At 41.5% G+C, this 19,205-nt stretch overlaps 2 protein-coding genes across 2 annotated transcripts in view; one reads left to right on the forward strand and one right to left on the reverse strand.

The window, feature by feature from the left end:
- The window catches only part of kcnb1 (potassium voltage-gated channel, Shab-related subfamily, member 1), a gene marked incomplete at its 3' end in the record, with an annotated part of 28,331 nt that extends 21,391 nt beyond the window's left edge, over positions 1-6,940 (forward strand). The window contains exon 2 of the mRNA XM_080462168.1: positions 5,021-6,940. Within this exon, the coding sequence (XP_080318294.1) occupies positions 5,021-6,940 (1,920 nt within the window). The remainder of the gene's footprint in view (positions 1-5,020) is intronic.
- A 5,167-nt stretch (positions 6,941-12,107) lies between these two features.
- Positions 12,108-17,845, reverse strand: LOC308108795 (somatomedin-B and thrombospondin type-1 domain-containing protein). The gene is made up of 5 exons (XM_080462027.1): positions 17,438-17,845; positions 15,940-16,131; positions 14,851-14,929; positions 14,574-14,756; positions 12,108-13,648 (listed from the first exon to the last, which is right to left on the reverse strand). The coding sequence occupies exons 1-5, from the start codon at positions 17,670-17,672 to the stop codon at positions 13,531-13,533; spliced, it is 807 nt and encodes a 268-aa protein (XP_080318153.1). The 5' UTR covers positions 17,673-17,845; the 3' UTR covers positions 12,108-13,530.
- Positions 17,846-19,205: the final 1,360 nt, after the last annotated feature.

A 19,205-nucleotide genomic window follows, 5' to 3' on the forward strand; every position in this document is an offset into this window, starting at 1 on the left:
CCTCCCTTTATTCCTGCCTTCCTTTTATTAGACCACCAAGGAGCATTCACTTCTAGTCGCTGTCATTTTTTTTTTTTCATGTTGATATAATCAAGTTGCAATAATGGAGTATTCATCTTACAGAAACTGCATAACATAAAGGACATAATCCTGGGTGGGGCCGCTATTAACATCTATTTTGTTATGCATGGCCTCGGGGTCCACTGAGAGTCTATAAATAGTCTGTAATTCTGTTGAAGCCGTTCGAATCACGTCTGGAGCTCCACACAACCTTTTCTTAGACATGTGTTTGTTTGCGGCCTCCTTTCATGTGCACCGAGAGCTTTATCTCAGATTTGGAGTTCAATAGTTTTATGAAATTAGCGCCCTGTGACATTAAACAGCCCGGCAAAGAAAAGAGATAAAGACAAGCCGGGCAGGGTGAAAGAGCGCACGCAGTGTGTGGAAGCAGCCGGGGCAACAGGGACGCAGACCTCTGGGAAATGTGAAGGGTTTCCTACTAGAACTTAACCTCATAATCACAACGCCACACAGAGCCACCAGTGCACCTTCATTAGTGACCTTTTTATAGCTTCCCAATCCTATTACCTCTGCCCTTTTATCAACTGCTCCTCTATAGCTACAGTCTCCCGCGGATTCAAGTTCGACACGGATTAGCTTTGTGTTTCTGCTTTTTGTGGGCTTCTCAAAATTCTATTGCATTCTAGAGCTTAATGGAAAAATTTTATATTTTAGGAATAATGCTTCAAAAACTCAATAATACACTAATAGCTGACTGCTACGATGACTTCAGTTGCTTGATTACAGTTACTGAACCTTTCAAGATCCAGTTACGTTTCTTGTACACTACGACAGTCGCACAGCTGCCGTCTCACACCGTCCAACTTTAAGTCGATTGTTGGCTTCAGCATTACCTTTAGCTTTTTCCAAGGCTGTGGTGTATATTAATGACACACTGACTCAGTCCTCCCTTGGATAATGGCTGAAAGATGACTTGCTGCATTATAAACATTGGCCCGTCTCGACTGTGAATGTGATGAATGTTTGCTTACGTCTTTGGGACCTGTTTGTTGCTCTCTGCATAACTGTAGGTCGTCCAGGGCTGCCAGCTCACGCTCACTGAGGATGAGACTCTCATCACACACCGTCACACCACACGCGTTTCCTGATCATCCATTTTAAACTCAGCAGTTTTTCTATTTTGATTTGGGATTGAATTTATAACATTGCTAAAATCTGTAGAAGCCAATTTAGGTTTTGTATGCCTGTTAGTATGTCCCTGTTATGTTTATTAATTTCTCTTCAAACACTCTAAAACCCTATGTTTTAATTAAATAAATATTGGTTCAAACTTATTTAGCCAACCATGGATTTATTTAGAAAAATGACAAGGAAGAAAGTATGCTGGGAAATACTCATCTGTTTGTCAAATCAAATTTCTCTTTTCTTGGCATCTCTCTTCTACCAGAAACTGGCACGGACGCCATGAATTCATTTTTACTCACCGGTAGATTCTTTTGGCAATAGATTTAATTTGAAAGATATTCAAAAAGGAGTATTTTGTGCTCTCAGTTTTCAGTAAACCGGGTGGTGATGAATATATGCAGTGTGTATGTGTGTGTGTTTGAATGGTGGAGTGATCATTGCAAACTTTAACAAATGTTAACAGCCCTTATTGATATCACTGTTTTGTTGCAGCTTTTATCAATGTTCATGAAATCAAGAATCTCTTTATTGTAAGGCCTGCGTTTAGGGTGGAGAGCATCTTCCTCCCCCTCGAAGGGTCTAACTTCACTGAAATCCACCTGACCCATAATAAAAGTGTCCAAGCAGCTACGAGCTACGAGCTACGAGCTACGAGCTACGAGCTACGAGCTACGAGCTACGAGCTACGAGCTACGAGCTACGAGCTACGAGCTACGAGCTACGAGCTACGAGCTACGAGCACATTTTCAAGACCGAACGGCAAAAGACAAGAAGCAACAGAAGAGTTACTTCTTTTGAAGAAGTGCACAACAGTGTACAAAGACACGTCAGGAAACATAAGCAGTGAATGTTTTTATTCACTTTATCCACCTTCGGTCCCAGCACCTCTCTGCTCTTCAAGTGTTTGATTCAAATAGATTTCCTCCAGGGCAGGGGGAGAGGAGCACAGAGGCAAGAAAATAAACAGATAGGGTCATTATTCATGTCTGCCCTGACGCTATGGCAACAGTGTCCTCCTGCTCTGATTGGTCATAGATAAGAATGCCGTTTTGGCCATCACTTTCACTCTTGGCAGCCTAAATTATTAGAGCATTGTCAAAGCTTTCACTGTCAATCACCCTCTTACAGCTGCGCTATCATCACTTTCCCGTAAGTGTGCCTTCATATCCTGCGGACCATTGGAGGTAAGCCTCACATCGAGTGCGCCACACTGGTCTGAGGCCTGCTTGTTTCCACCAGCAGAACCAATGTGAGGTTTCCGTTGAGTAACATGTGTCCATGACAGGTGTATGAAGGGACATTTTAATCGTTGGTCGTATAAAACGTGCTAAACGGGTGCATTTGAAAAGTCTCTTTACAAAATGACATGCTCAGCTGCACACACACATTTTTAAAGAAAGTGTTTCAACTCTGCTTCCTTTCATCATATAACATCTCAACCTTTTCCGTGTGGGCTATAGCCAAAACAAGCTCGGTGTTCGAGCTACAACCTCCTACTCATCCTCTAAGTTATGCTGTTTGGAGTTGGAGTCATTTGAGGTTAATATACCAAGCACAAACTAAAGTTCATGAAGTGATCCTGTTCTCGGTCCACTAAAGGAAGAGCTGTTACATTGCATTTATTGTAAAAGCTCCTATAAAGGTGAATCTTGCATGGATTACACATATAGTTACGCCAAATTTGAAAGTTGTCAAGTCAGTAATCGGAGTATGACATATTTTGTGAAGAGACATATGTTTCTTGAAGCATCATCCCTGTCAAGCCTGTTTGCATATGAGTGATTGATAAATGCACACAATATCCACTGCTAGATTATATTCACCTGTGGCACGGTGTCATTTAAGTCAGATGGGAAGTCTTTTCATGAGTTTCGGTATTAAAATCATGACATCCCTGCTGATTTATGTCCTCCCTCACTATTTTTACACGAAAGGAAAGAAACAAAACCTAGGAAACAAAATGGCATACAGACATTTACATGGATAAATAATATGTAATTTGAAAATGTATTTTATTCATAGTAGTAATAGTAGTGATCCAAGTTCGGCTTCTGTCCATAGACTCCCAGTGTTAATGTTTAGAGCGTATTGTTCTCTACAAGCATGTGTGTGGTTTCATGACCAAAATGAACAGCAGCTCCCACTAGTGGCCTGGCAGAATAACTACATTGTTTTCATCGTGTCTGTCGTTTCCGTGAAAATTGGACATCGTTTTCAAAACGTTGGCATGTAAACGCTAAACTTTCCTGAAACAATAACTCAAAACGATGCATGTTGTCGTGTAAACAGGGCTTTAACAACATCAAATCAAACTTTCAGACTGAATAGCTCATTTTCTTGTGTGAGTAAAGTAAACTGTCCTTCTTGTGACTTTAATGGACTATGTCGTCAAAGTTTCATGCAAAAAAAATCTAAATTATTCAGCAAGTCGTAATTAGTTTGGGTTTTTTTTGTACTCAGGTTGATAAGCACAAACTCAATAGTGCCACATTCTGTCGGGCGTTTTTTTACTGTAGTAAAGTTACTTATTCAAATCAAACAACTTGAAACTGCAAACTTCAAAGCAAACGCGTGGTTAGATATTTTCTTTGTTTGTTTGCACAATGAGTAGTGGTGTAGTGGGGAGCTGTCAAGGGGTGCTAAAAAGAAGTGCAGTCTGCCACCACACACTCGCTTGTTAGCGTGATTGCTGGTGTGCGCGCGCGCGCGCGTGTGTGTGTGTGTGTGTGTGTGTGTGTGTGTGTGTGTGTGTGTGTGTGTGTGTGTGTGTGTGTGTGTGTGTGTGTGTGTGTGTGTGTGTGTGTGTGTGTGTGTGTGTGTGTGTGTGTGTGTGTGTGTGTGTGGTCTCAGATTGCCGAGACTTACCGCTTTGTACTGAGTAATGTGAAACAACAGTATCATCGAGTGCAAAGTATTCTGCATTGATGTGACTTCTGTATGTGCACTTCTATGTCGTAGTGGTATCAAGTGACAGGAAAGGATACATTTCATTATTTCTCAATCTACTGAGGACCCTCAAAAGTGAAAACCGTACAAGAGGACAGAAGATAGTGTTTTTTTCTCTAATGCTATAATTACATAAGGAGCAGAGGCTTTTGATTGCTATTAGATTCAGATATGTGATGGTTTTTATTCGCAGCTCGACATTATAGTCCACTCAAGCACATTCAGTCATGTGGACAAGCCAGATAAGTGAGTCATGAATAAATAAGTGTCCAAAGTCAATACAATCCATTAGTTCTTTTCCAATCACGCATTCAATCAGGCATTTATTAAAGGTTTATTCAGACGTTAGGATTGTTGGCATTCACTTACTGTCAGCACTTAAATGCTGCAACCTGTACCTGCTATACTTGAGCACTTGTGATTTATTTTGTGCATCTTTTAAATACCCAACAAGATTAACCGGGCACGCGATAGTAATAAGTAACTTCTGAATTTACTTTAAACTAACACTTAATTTAAATGGTGCTGGACTTTGACATGAAGATATCTTGCAAAAGAAAACCATAAAAATTCACACGACATAATAAGAAAAGTGTCATTGTGACTCCATATTTCTTTTTTCCTGTGTTACATACTGTCTTTATAAAACTAGTGCAAATGTGTGTGTGTCCAATACGTCAGAATAAAGTACTTTCATTATGAAGGGTTGAGAATTTATGTTCAGGTTGATATTTTCTGATTTGACATCAACATTTCACAATGTACACAAGCACTGGAGCAAATGGAGGAGTCGTCTTTGCACAGGCTTGAGTGTTCTCCTGTTCTTTCGAAATCCTTACTCAGATTGTTGTTTATATTTGTCTTTCAGATCTTGGCCATCATTTCTATCCTCTTCATCGTCCTGTCTACCATCGCCCTGTCCCTGAACACCCTCCCTGAGCTGCAGGACACCGATGAGTTTGGTCAATCAACAGACAACCCAAAACTGGCCCATGTGGAGGCTGTGTGCATTGCCTGGTTTACCATGGAGTACCTGCTTCGGTTCCTCTCCTCGCCCAACAAATGGAAGTTCTTCAAAGGTCCCCTGAATGTCATTGACCTGTTGGCTATTCTACCCTACTACGTCACCATATTTCTGACAGAGTCCAACAAGAGTGTGCTGCAGTTTCAGAACGTCCGGCGTGTTGTTCAGATTTTTAGGATCATGCGAATCCTTCGTATCCTGAAGCTGGCTCGTCACTCCACAGGCCTTCAGTCTCTGGGCTTCACGCTTAGAAGGAGTTACAATGAGCTGGGCCTACTCATCCTTTTCCTGGCCATGGGCATCATGATCTTTTCAAGTTTGGTATTTTTTGCTGAGAAGGACGAGGAGGATACAAAATTTAAAAGCATTCCAGCTTCTTTCTGGTGGGCTACTATTACAATGACGACAGTAGGTTATGGGGATATCTACCCTAAAACTCTCCTGGGAAAAATTGTGGGAGGATTATGCTGCATAGCAGGAGTGCTTGTGATTGCCCTACCTATTCCCATCATTGTAAATAACTTTTCTGAATTCTACAAGGAGCAGAAGAGGCAAGAAAAAGCACTTAAAAGACGTGAGGCCCTGGAGAGGGCGAAAAGAAATGGTAGCATCGTTTCAATGAACCTGAAAGAGGCGTTTGCGCGCAGTGCAGAACTAATGGATGTTGTGGTGGAGAAAAGTGAGAGGCCTCATGACAATCACCTCTCTCCGAATCGTTGGAAGTGGACCCCCAAGAGGGCCGCCTCCGAGACGAGCTCGAACCGCTCTTTCAACGCGCAGGAGTTAGGCTCTCCCAGCAAGGCTCGAGACGCCAGCCCCCAGAGGTTAAATGTTCAGAAGCTTGAGGAGATGTACAACCAGATGGCAAAGACACAGTCACAGCCAAACCTCAATGCTAAAGACAAGAACACGAGAGGGGGTAAACAAAGGGACGAGATTGAGCTGGGGGCCATCCAAGATCACGGGCCACCTGTTCTCGGAACCAGAGAGGGAGTGGGGGACATGAAAAGCTTGTCTAGTATCGACAGCTACATCAGCTGTGCAACAGACTTCCAGGAGAATCCCCGGTTCCTCCACAGCCCAGGGATAGACCTTGGTCTCCAGGAAAGCAACCGCTTTTCGTACAGTACAGCTTTGTCCCATCAACCCGCTGCAAAAACAGGTCAGCAAACCACAGGAGACCGTGACCTTGCGTTCACACCTATATCCATCACAAGGCCCTCTTGTACAGAGAATACAAGGAAATTCTTCTTCTCTGGAAATTCCTCCAAAAGCCTTATCCCCAAAGGAGGCAGCCGCAGCGATGCTGATTCAGGACCATCCCCTCTTTCGGACAGCTCATTGGTGTCAGACCGCTCTCTGCTAAGCCCTGAGGTCTCTGTCTACACTACTGCCAGTAGCCGAACCCCGCCAAAATCTCCAGATGGGACCACCCTTTCCCCAACAGTCTTCACCTTCCACGACTCCTCCATCAGCAAATACATAGACGCCGATACAGATGATGATGAGCATCTCCGTGACATCTCTGACACCAGTCCCTCGGAGCGTCTGCTGGCCGGTGGAAGCCCAAAGCGCAGCATCAATATAAATTACCAGCGGGGCTCTAACCATTTAGAAGCAGCCCAGAAAATGCTGGGACAGAACTGTCTGTTCCCCCTGGAAGGGATTCGCGGGATAGCTCACGAGAATCACATAGGCCCTGAGATGGCACGTAGACCAAAGGTTGAAAGGGGCCGTCAAAGTACTCTGGATAAAAGCCTCTGAGGCACGAGTGAAACAGAAATAAACAGGAAGCTGGAGACAGAGTGTTTGTGACAGGGACACCAAACAGGACCAAACACTCTAGAACCCAGAGACAAACACAAAGGGTCTCGCGGAAACATTTCACTACTCACCTAAGCTTGCCGTCGGGTAATAAGCTCCAGGGGAACGTGCGTGGTGAATACTCTGGGAGAAGAACCTTTCTAAATCGGAGAATGTCACTGCCTCGTCTTCAGCTCATTCCTATTAGTGGTATTCCGTACCCACAGAACGAAAGAGCACTCCCAAGCAGGCCATGGCTCTGTTCAGAGAAGCAGAGTTGTCACAGAAAATGAGCTGAGGTTATAACTGATGTAACCCAACACAAAATGATGGCTTTTAACTACAGGAGGGGGTTATCTGTGTATTCTCCAGGGGGAGAAAGTCCCTGCAGTCCACATTCCCATTACCAAGTCCCAGTTCATTTTTGTAGTCTTGGAGATACAGGAAAGGACCTAGAAGCCTATAAGCTACTTACGCGTGCCCTCCATTCCCAAACCTGGCCTTAGTCATTTACATTTGTAGGAGTGTGCATGTCTGCATTTGTGTGTGGGCGAGTGTCAACACTAATGAGTGATCCAACGGTAGTTCATGTTAACACACTCTTAAGATTGTCGAACTTGATTTATTTTTATATAGACAAGCGAAAGTTCCTAATACAAATAAGCGATTTGCAAGTCTGCTCTGTCAAAACTGTATGTGAAGAGTAATCCTGTGTGAGGTTCAATGTCTTGGCACAAAGGCTGCAGTTCGGAGGCTCCAGCTCATCTTTCATGAACAGTATTTTGCTTTCCCTGGCGGTCTTCATGAGAGAGCGTGACACTTTCAGAGTTCTGCCAGTGGACGGTGTCTCGGCATCTCTGTTTAATTATCTCAGTGGTGATTGTGGTGGAACAAGAGTTTCTGATGACAAAATAACCAGAGACGATCATCATGACTGCTACATAAAAGGCACATACACAAAGCATGCATGCACTCAACCAATCAACATACAACAAAAAACAACAGCAAATGAGTTGCTTGTCATTAATATCTAAAGAAATGACTAAATATTTAAATCCTAAAAATACTTTTTATGTTTACAGCTTACTTACATAGAGTTAAGATTTCAGATATTCAGCATGCACTTGTCTTCATCTGACCACCGCATAACGCAGCTCAGTAAGCTCTGCTGCTCCGAATAATGGAAAACGCATGAAAAACAACCACCGTTGATAAATGGTGAAGAACTCTTTCATTAAACTTTGGTTAAAAGTGAAATTATAGGTTGTTTTCATTAATTTCATCATTTTAAAATCTGCTCAATGAAATTCAATCGAAGTTTTTATTTTTTATTTTTTTTTTGACAAATGATTGGATTTAAAAAGAAAAAAATATATTTTATTCATCAAAAAATTATTTGCAAATGGTAAAATATTTTATATCTGGTTATTTACCTATTAAGTTACTTTTTTTTTTAAACAATAGTTCTTATAAAGTGGCATGAGTACATATACTTGCTCCTGAGGTCATTCCAGTAATCTGCACACGCACCAACTATCCACAAGCAGTTTAACGTTATCATTAGTCAGACGCAAAGGCCAGAACTGACACTACTCAAGCAGGAACACACACGCACACACACACACACACACACACACACACACACACACACACACACACAGGTGTGGAAAACAATCTCCCGGATACACATTCATTTAGTTTCCATGGTTACAGTCGTCATCCTCAAAGGCTGGAGCAGCTAAGCAACGATTTGTTAATTGGGGTTGTGAGGTTTTGCTTGCAGCTAACATATGCTCAGACGTATCCTCCAACGCGCACACACACACACACACACACACACACACACACACACACACACACACACACACACACACACACACACACACACACACACACACACACACACACACACACACACACACAATCACACGTCAGCGGAACCATTCCTCCCCATGCATATTCATGTGTGCTGTGTCAGTGCCACATTGTGATGTAACGATCTCGTACATTATGTTTGTCTTCTGTAGCGTCCCATACATACGATCAATCTAGAGCTCCGTGACTTTAAGCTGCTAAACACGATGCATCTTTTATAATCTGTTTGCACTGCCACAATATGGGGGGGGGGGGGGGGGGGGGCAACTACACGGCTCACCAGCTCTGAAAGAACTAATTCTTACTGTAGTTACATAACCCTACAGATCATACGATCGCCTTCAAAGGTGGAGGAACAGGGCCAATTAATTATGTTTTGTTGTGAAGTGTTGGGATTTGTGTTTCAGATCAAAAGGGAAATATGTTGAGCAGTTAGATTTTTCACATCTAGTTGTGTTAAGCAACAGAGAACATGAGCCAATTTGTGTGAGGCATCTTTAATTTGGAAAGAACCTCTGGTTGTCTTCTCTTCTTTTTAATTCCTATGTGAAGACTGTATCTTGTGGAGGAAAAACAAATCTGCTCATGACCCAAAGCATCAGCTTCAGGTAATGTGGTGGTCACAGGTTGATCAATGATTTACATTGACGGTGGAAAAAAAGAACCCATTTAGACTTTCCGGGGGAAAACATTGAGCTCCAGTTTGCCGGGGAAAAGCTTTCAGATGAATTGTCAGGTTTATTATGTAAAACGTTCCCAACGCCAAGGATCTCATCACGCGGAAAATAAAGAAGTATAGATGATTCAAGCCACAGTGTTGTGTGTAATACAGGTTCGTAAATAAAAAGAGCTACTGTTCTTTTGAAGTAACATGCTAAGCGACTCAGTAATGCAGTTACAGTTGCTGACGTTTCAATAGTTGTTAGTTACCTCGGCAGTTTCCATTGAAAAGCAGCTCTGTCACAATTTTACGAAGGCTTTTACTTAAAGAAGAGCACCTTGTTGATCATGAATAACTCCACACATCAGATGTAAGTGATATCAACATTAGCCTGCATCCACTCCAGTTGTGATACATTGGCGGTCTGTCTTCTTCCTGCAACCAAATTTAAGGAGTGAAGCACGCCTCTCTTCCAATATTTACCTTTTGATCACAAACCCATGGCTGTGGGGTCGGCAGGGACAAATGAAGTGGCCCCGCTCTCCCAGTACCTTTCAACGTAACTATTGATCATCCCAGAAGCTGGAAAGGTCCTTCGTCATGATCACAAATTTTAAAAACAATTTAAAAAAACATGGACGGAATTTCTTCCACACGACTCGTGACATGAGACGTTGACGCTTTGAGATCCAGTTTGCAGTGCGATGGGAGCCATGTTTTTGTAATGTCTTCAGAAATTCTAAGAGAACTGGTATGTCATCCGTCATCGCAGCTTTTTCACAAGGAAAGAAAACGAGCAAAGAAAGAACCTCAGTGCCAACAAAATATATTCTACCAAAAAAAAAAGAGAGCAATTTGAACTGTAACAGCACTCTCTGTGATTTCCAATTACAAACATGCTGGTCAAAGATGCCGGTTAAAAGCAGTCACAACACCATCAGTAATGCAGTTGCTGAGCAAAATCTGATTCAAAAGTCAGCAGAAGGTGATTGACGTATGTTTTTTTTGTGTGTCTGTGTATGTGTGTGTATGTGTGTGTTGTGGTTAAGAGTCCAATCACAAACCCTGATTTCATTTCCCGTTTTAATCACAGAGTTGGACCATTTCATATTGCTCTCCCATAGTGAGAGGAGCCGAGGTGTGAAAGGAATAGCAATGACTGTGAGAAGCAGGGGGAACCGTGTGTGTGTGTGTGTGTGTGTGTGTGTGTGTGTGTGTGTGTGTGTGTGTGTGTGTGTGTGTGGTGAAGCCGGGGCATTAGCGCAGTGTGGCTGCTGCTTAATGGGAGAGAATGGACTGTTTTCAATATGAATGTAAGCATATTGGGAGGAAATCCTGCTTTTATTCTTTAAGTAACCTGTCTGCAGGTCTGACATGGAGCCGTAATACAGACGTCAGATTTCTCACGAGGAATACAAAATCAAGCACACGTCACATATTTACTGAAACGTCTGTTCAGTGTCAGTTCCTAAACCCATTAAAGGTAACGTTACTGTTCGTACATCCCAGCTAAAATGTTCATATTTTGCTTCTAATCTACTGCTCACAACCTTAAAATCCTGGCGTTTCTAAAGCATACATGTATTAATAAGTAATCAACTGAAGCGCTGAACAAAGAGATTTCTAAACAGTGTCGCCCCCAGAGGAAACGTCCCAAAGTGTTTCAAATTTACATTTACATGAAAATAAAACCCGGTTACACGACAATTCATGACAAACAGTTGATACCCTCGCAGCGTTGGGCCACGGATGACCTCATATTGCATTAAGACGCACCGGGATCAAACCCCTTTTTATTACACGATGAGTGTGGACAGACGGGAGTTCATTTCAACATATACATTACTTATGGAATCCCCCCCCCCCCCCCCCCCCACAGTTTTATGGACTATATCAGTCTTAGAATGTTTACTTCAGTCAGAAACACTTTTTCTTTAGAACTAATTGTAGAGTTTAAACACAAACAGCTAAATGTTGAATGACATTCATCAGCACAGAGAGGAAGAGCAGTCAGCTTCTCTTCCATCATTTATTTATTTATTTATTTTTTATGTTGTTGTTTTTTTTTATTGTGGTAGTCAGGGACCATTTTTCTCTGAAATAGCTCTCAACAATGATGACAATCAATATTTAATGAATAGGCAGCAAGCAAGCACTCTTGTGAAGAACTGACAATTATTTTTGGCAAATATTAAACGAAAACACACACACACACACACACACACACACACACACACACACACATAGATATAAGTATTTCATTTTCTGTGTTACTATTAAGCTTTCAAAAAAGTTTCAGCAAAAATGTCAAAAATGAGGTTTGATTTGATATTTAAGACTGAGATACTGTGACAAATCACCATCATGATATGAAAAAAAAAACACCTGTTTTTTCTTATTTTTCTTTTTATCTCAATCTCTTCTCAGCGTCGTTTCCATAGGAGCCACTTAAGAATATTTTAATCTTGTCATTTCACCAAGGTCCCATATGTAAAGAAATGACGATGCACCTCAAAGGACTAAACCACGATTCTATATGGAAAAAAAAAAAAATTTAAATTAAAATCCCACCACCAACTGATTGTTTTATTTCATATTTATTGATTGGAAAAAAAAAAAAGAAAAGAATGAAGAAGAAAAATACAGATTTTCAAAATGCTTTCATAACGGCTCCCAGCGGTCCCATGAAACTCCAAACTGTACAGGCATTTCATTTAGTTGAGACCTGAACTAGAATTTGGTTGTCGTGCTAGCTGCTAAATTTAAGTCTGAAAAAGGGTTTGAGTCTTTTATTCACTTTTGTTGGAGCCCCATCGGAACCTATTCAAGGTTCTCAGAACGCAGTGAGAACTTTGCTTTTTGCTTTAGCGAGTAGCTCTATTCTACATCCACTGAATCTATAACACTGTATTACAGGGTTGGGGTCGATTCAGGATGCCTTCTCGGAGTGAAACACACATTACACATGACACTATATTAAAAAAAAAAAACAACAAAAAAAAACAGTATTAGAGCATGAGACATATTTAAATCCAAAACATAAACTCTATTTTTTCTACAGTTCAAGCTCTCAGTGGAATTGACCCCAACCTTGCCTAAGCCATCAGTCTTTGTAAAGTACACTGTTTCCAGGGAATTGAAGAAAAAAGAAAAAAAAAAAGAAGATGTTTGACCGACATTAGCCAGCTCTTATACAATGTTGTTTGTAGGTCTCGAGGCTGTCTGTTTTGTAAAAAAAAAAAAAGAAAAACCTTTTTACCTGTTGACTTTCTATGCTGTCGTTTGTGTATCAATGTTCTGTTGTTCAGTGCATGTTGTAACTTTGGCGTTGTGACCGGTTGTGATTCACACAGACCTGTCATGTAAAAAAAACAAAAAAAAAAAAAAAAAGAACAGAAAAGGAAAAAAAAACTGTGTCTCAGTGTCCCAAGATATTTCTATTTCTTAAGAAAAAGCAACCTTTCCCTTGAATGACTCAAAATAAAATAAATAAAATCACTTTACATTTTGATTAGGATTTGTTGACTTTCATTTCATTTCATTCTTAATTTTGCAAGTTTCGGATGCAAAAAAAAAAAAAGGTGTTTTTTTTTTAAATTTTTTAAAAACAGGAATTTTAATTGCTGCATGTTTTGAGGCTGACAGTTCTTGTTAGTGTGTGATTCTTAAGGATCTACAGGAAGATGTTGCATTCACATTAGAAAACTTTTGTTTATTTTAAATCATTGAGATACATTTAAATACAGCACTTGCATTAATATACTAATATTTCCACAGTGTTTAGAAAGTTATAGGACCTGTTGTCATTTTCGAAGAAGAAAAGGTCCATTGGGGTTTTTTGTTTTTTTTTAATCTGGTTGAATTTGAATAAAATAAAAATAAAACCAGTGGAATTACTTTTTGAGGTGAACGCACTTTCTACATGGTGAGGAAGTTGTGTCTGATGGAGAAGAGGAGGAGGAGGAGGAGGAGGAGGAGGAGGAGGAGGAGGAGGAGGAGGAGGAGGAGGAGGAGGTTAGATGAAGAGGAAACTGTGTGCTGTTGGACAGGAACAAACTTCCAGCCTCCCCACGCGTCTCCACACACCCCTGCATCGAGGGTTTCCCACAGCCTGCCACTGGAGAGATTGAATTCTGTAAAAGGGGAGGAAGGGGGGAGAGAGAGAGAGAGAGAGAGAGAGAGAGAGAGAGAGAGAGAGAGAGAGAGAGAGAGAGAGAGAGAGAGGTGCATCTAAATCAAAGCCACGAGCAATGTCGCCATCTAGTGGCTGCTCCAGACAGTAACCTTGGTGAGAGCAGGACTGGATCAGAGGCTTTGAATAGGAAGCAAACAGAGGAAACAGTGACTCAGGCTGTTCCTTCACAACTGGCCGAGATACTAGATCAGCTCCAAATATATAAAACCTGAAAGGTTTTATGTCCAACACTCCCGTGTGCAGAACAACGCAGATTATTTAAGTCAAGGTCTTCTCTCTCCATGCAGGACAGCATAGTCTGCTGGTTGCACAATAAATGTATGAATTAATTTACTCACTACAAAAATCAAACAGAAGTCCATTCAACATATGGGCTTTTTTCACACACACATACAAAAAGAAATTGTGAGACAGTCACCTCCTAATACCTGCATCCAGTGCAGTTACTAATTAATCTAAGAAACATGGTGGACCAGTAGTGGTTTGACTCTCGTTACGTATTTTAGTTTTACCGTCCATATCAGTAGTTTAATAGTTGAGACTCGCCCCCGATAGCATCCAATTCCTCATCAGCCCATACGAATGTCATGCTCTCTTCATGTTTATAACGTATTGTTGTCTGCACATGTCTGTGTGGTTTCATTACAAAATAAAACAACAGCGCCCTCCCGTGGCCCGGCAGACTAACTACATCATTGCTGGTGTGTCCGCTGCTGCAGTGTAAACGCACACTCCTTTTTTTTTTAGGTGTTGTCACGTGAAACGTTGTCGTGTAAACGGGGCCCAACAAATTTTCTGTTTGCATAATAGTTTTAGAGCATCTTGTCTGCCTTTCTTTCTTTCTTTTTTTAAACCATTCGTACCTGCCGTCGCCGCCCTCCTCTCCGTCTCCAGCGCAGTGCTTCTGTCCAGTGGTGAGAGCAGGCGGCTGGCACTGCACACAAACATGGTGGCCCTCCTCCAAGTCCTGCATCCACAGAGTGTGTGGGCCCTCGCTCTGCTGGCACCCTGGAGTCAGAGACGTCAGCTGAAACTGGACGCAGTACCTGTTTCACACAAAGATAAAGAACTGAGGTCAAATATTTACTCACTTCATATTTGGTATCAGAGTTTGAAAACCGTTTTATTCTTTTGCATTACCCTATAGCGTCAGTGCTGTCAGGAATGTCTCTTTTCTTCCTGGCGTTGCCATAGCCACCCGTGGTAATAAGTGCTGGGACTGCAGAGGGAGCGTTCAATAAGAACAACACATGTAACCACATGTTGAAATGCTGCAACGCTTACATTTCTAATGTGCTGACTGGATGTGTCGGTTTTAAATTGGGGGGGAAAAAAACAAAACAAGCTGCTCTTTTGAGCTAATATGTTATTTCATTTAATTGACGTTTTATGAAAGAACACAGCTTGTCTGCTGCCTGAGCAGAGAATCACTGCAGCAGCCTCTCTTTCATCACACACAGTGTGTCTGCCAGTGGGTTCTTTCTCAGCCCTGCAGGTTTGACCTGTAGGGCCGAGCCTTCAGTAAACACCGTATATCACAACGCAGCTATAACACGGTCTGCTGCTTCACAGACAATCAGGATTCCCATCCAGCTATCGGATAAATAGACAAGCCACCCCGTCAACACAATTGAAGGTTTGAAGTCAAATATGTTTCTTTCGCCGGGGTCTTGGTGCTGAAACAGCAAAGCCAGAAGAAGAAAGAGAAACAGACAATCTTATATTTTACTCAGAGACTCTACTCAAAAATCTGGTTTCACTGGACTCTTTTTTTTTTTTTTAAATGGCTTAGCGACTTGGAGACGGACACATCTGTCTGCAGATGTTTTCCGTGAAGGACTTAATAAAAAAAAATAATAATAATAAAAGAAGTGTTCGAAGCAATGGATGGTTCTCGAGATCACCTGTTTTCTGGCCCCACATTCAGTTGTAGATATTTCATGTAGCTTCACTGTCCTCAGTGTAAATGAATTATGAGCATGTAGAAAAATAGTGTTTTTATTATGACTTCAGAAACAACTTGGTATTAATAAGGCAGTTTTCACAAGGCTGTCGAATACCTAATAAAAATAAACTATAGCTGCTCACATGATGGACTCACTCTAAATGGGTGTAAATATAACAATAATAACAGAAATAAGATTCCCAGCCGGCTTTAAACAAATACAAGAAATGTGTTTAATATAATGTTTTCCAATTCATGCAAATATGAGGGTGAATCCTTCTCACCCAGTGAGTTCTGACAGTGGCCCTGCTGGGACCAGTACTCTGCACAGCCAGCATGCTCCTCCAGCGCCGGGCAGGGTCTGCCTGCATTCTGAGGTTCCTGCAGGATGAGCCTGCTCCTCCGGCGGACCGTGGCCCGGCAGGGCTCAGCACAGCCGGACCAGGCCGTCCACTCGCTCACCACACAGGCCACAGCTGAGGTGCAGATTACAGAGGGTGAAAAACAAACAACAAACATCACTGTCAGGAGTTTGACTGTGTCTGTACTTCACACTTCCAGGTGACCTTTCCTTTCGGGAAATAAGAACAGTAATAATGATGCATGAAGTGTTGTTGGACGTCAGAGAGGTTTTTTCTCTAAACTAGTTTCTTGGAAATGTAACTAAAATGAAATAATCCCTCAGGATGACTGTCCTTATCAATGTGTACATGGCGTTATCATTGTGTCTCTGCTTGTTTTTACACTTTGTTTATTGTCTTTTTTCGTCTTTACATTGAACAACAATCGCAACACAACAACATTCCCAAAAACCCTCCCTCCCACCCTCCCTCAACAATACAAGATTAACGGCAACAACAAAATTTAAATAAAATAGTAATAAAACCACACTAATAAAATTGCAAATGCAATCTAGTGTAAGTGATCATAGATCAAGAAAAATAATAAAAAAATAAAAGTGTCATAGTAAAAAATAAATACATTAATTAATAAAATTGAAAAAAAAAAAAAAGTAAAAGATGCGAACATTGTGTCTCTGTGACACATTAGTCAAGCTGTCTGCGTCCCTCAGTAAGTTGGAATAAGACGTTACATAATAATATAATAACTTCATATTGCCGTTATTGATTTTTTGAAAGAAACGCAAAAAAAAACAAAAGAAGCAGCAGCAACAAAGCAGCTAACCAGCATGCAGGCAGCAGAAAAGTCAAGGTAAGCTTGAACTTATTCAAGGTGAGTTAATGTTAATCTTGCGGTCAGCAGGAAATATTTGCTTCCAGATTAATGAGGTGGAATGTTGGAGTGAGGGTTTTGACGTGCACAGGAGGTTTTATTTAGAATTGCAGAGAACACAAACATAAGAGAGCAAGGCAGTGGCTCTGAGCAGAACTCTATCCAACGCTGTCATTTTCTCTCGCTTCCTCAGTTTATATAAGAGCAACAACCCCCAGCATAACATCTGCTGTCCTTCCATGGCACCTGGCGCTTGGGGAACGTCAAGCAATCAGAGTTTATGACTCCTCATAACCTCCTCTAATGTCAGAGCAGTTTGACCTTTCCAACAGTGTGGTGTGTTTAAAGGAACTCGAAGCCTAAATATGATACTGAAGTCAAAATATTCCATGTCAATGACCATGCAGATAGTTTAAAATACCACTACAGTGTCAAACGTTACTTTTAACTTTTTAACATCTCTCTCAAGCACATCATAAATAAACTGCGAAAAGAACTTTACCCAGAGTAGTTGTTCTCGTCTAACATTGCAGTGGAAACGAGCCCTACCTGGACATGCAGTTTCATAGTCGTGGCAGCAGTCCATGGTGGACACGCAGGCTTGGTCGCAGTAGCAGGTGCCGAATGAGCGGTCAGATCTCCATCCTTCGCTGATGCAGCCTGCGTCTCGTCCGGTGCAGCACAGACCATCCTCCCTGCAGCCTGACCAACAAGGACCCACGAGGGATAAAAACACTCCCAGAGAGACGATTCCAGCAGAGCTGCTCCACTGAACTGGCATCATGACACTGGAACTCCAAGCAGACTGAAGGAGGTCAAGGCACTTTGCTATATTCACACCCCTTTCTCCGTTTTAATGAGTGTTTCTATGTCCCCGTCCACTTTTAGGATGAACTCCAGTCATCTCTGGCCTGCTTTGTGTCAGCAGCACACTGACCAGCAGGAGCTGAAACATGTGTGCTGAGTTGGAAGTTATTCATTTTTCAACTGTGCATCTCTTAAAGGACCAGTTCATTCAACATGAATTGAGAGCCTGTCAGCCCATAAAGCTAAGACACAACACTGAATATTTATACTTTACAGCCATTACACCAGAACTCACACAATGATGTACATCAAAAGAGACGTTCATACATTTGTTTTTATCATATTTTCTTATATTTGAACTGTTATTGCAAGAAGTGTTTGGTATCTTGTATTGAGCAGGCATGAGGAAAACAATATTCAGATTTTGTGGGCTTGTTTTTAATTTTTTTTTTCTATTTGCTAGATATTAGGAATAAGCCTGGACTTGTAGTGTCATCAAATACAAAACATACACTGTGTAGTATAGCTCTTTTTCAAACTGGATTCGCGAGTAAGAAAGGAAAGAATCAGCAAAACGACTTAATGTGTTTCTCACTGACATATTGTTTGTAGACATATAAAAAGGTTTTGCTCAAAACTGAAAGAAATTGAACATGCAGTCTTTCCTATTCTCTGTTTATACAGCAGCCAGCTTCCCTGGCCCATGCGTGCCTCAACATGTGAAAAGGGTGGATTAATAAAACTCCCATGGCCGAGGTTATTCATGCAAAAAGAACAACAGAGGACAGAGAAGGCCTCTGCTCACACTCAGATTCCCAGCTATTATGTGTGCGTGTGGAGTGAAGACAGGGGAGAAACGGGCGGCAAGTGATTATGCCACTCTGATCACCACCAAGTCTGAAATTCGCCCAGCATGTGAGAGACATGGAGAAAATATGACAAAAGTGGGGTTCATTCTGTGCGTGTTTGGAGGTTGTGTTTCCTGTACGTCCTGCTGGAGATGTGACTTCGTCCTTCGGCTCAAACTGGATGCTGCTGCACTTCCTGTGGCTCTTCTTCCCACCGGAGCAAGAACCTTACGAATGAATAATTCATGTGGTTTTTATATTTTTAAAAAAGTAGTTTATGTCACAAAGTGCGTCTCCCAAAAATAAAACAAAGATGATCCATTTGGGGGGGGGGGGGGGTCAGTAGGTTTAGTGTAGGTTTGGATTATAGATTGTGTTTTAAAGGTATTCTCCTAATTCCTGCTCTCTGAAAAGCACTTTAGGGAACATTCGTAGTTCCTTTAATGTGCTGCATTAATACGTTGACTCAGTTTGGCTAAAAGCAATGGTGCAGCACCCCTGTGAAACCCTGGAGAAGGATTTCCTTTGCTATATTTTATCCTGGTCAAGCGGATCATTAAAATATTACTTTGTGACAGTGAGAAAAATCCACTGTCTTCATTTTCTGGTCCAGTCTTCTGTTCAAAAAGCATGAGGCTCCAACTGTCTTGCATAAGTGCCTG

The sequence above is a fragment of the Lipophrys pholis genome (genome assembly GCF_963383615.2).
Source record: "Lipophrys pholis genome assembly, chromosome: 4".
Classification (NCBI taxonomy): Eukaryota; Metazoa; Chordata; class Actinopteri; order Blenniiformes; family Blenniidae; genus Lipophrys; species Lipophrys pholis.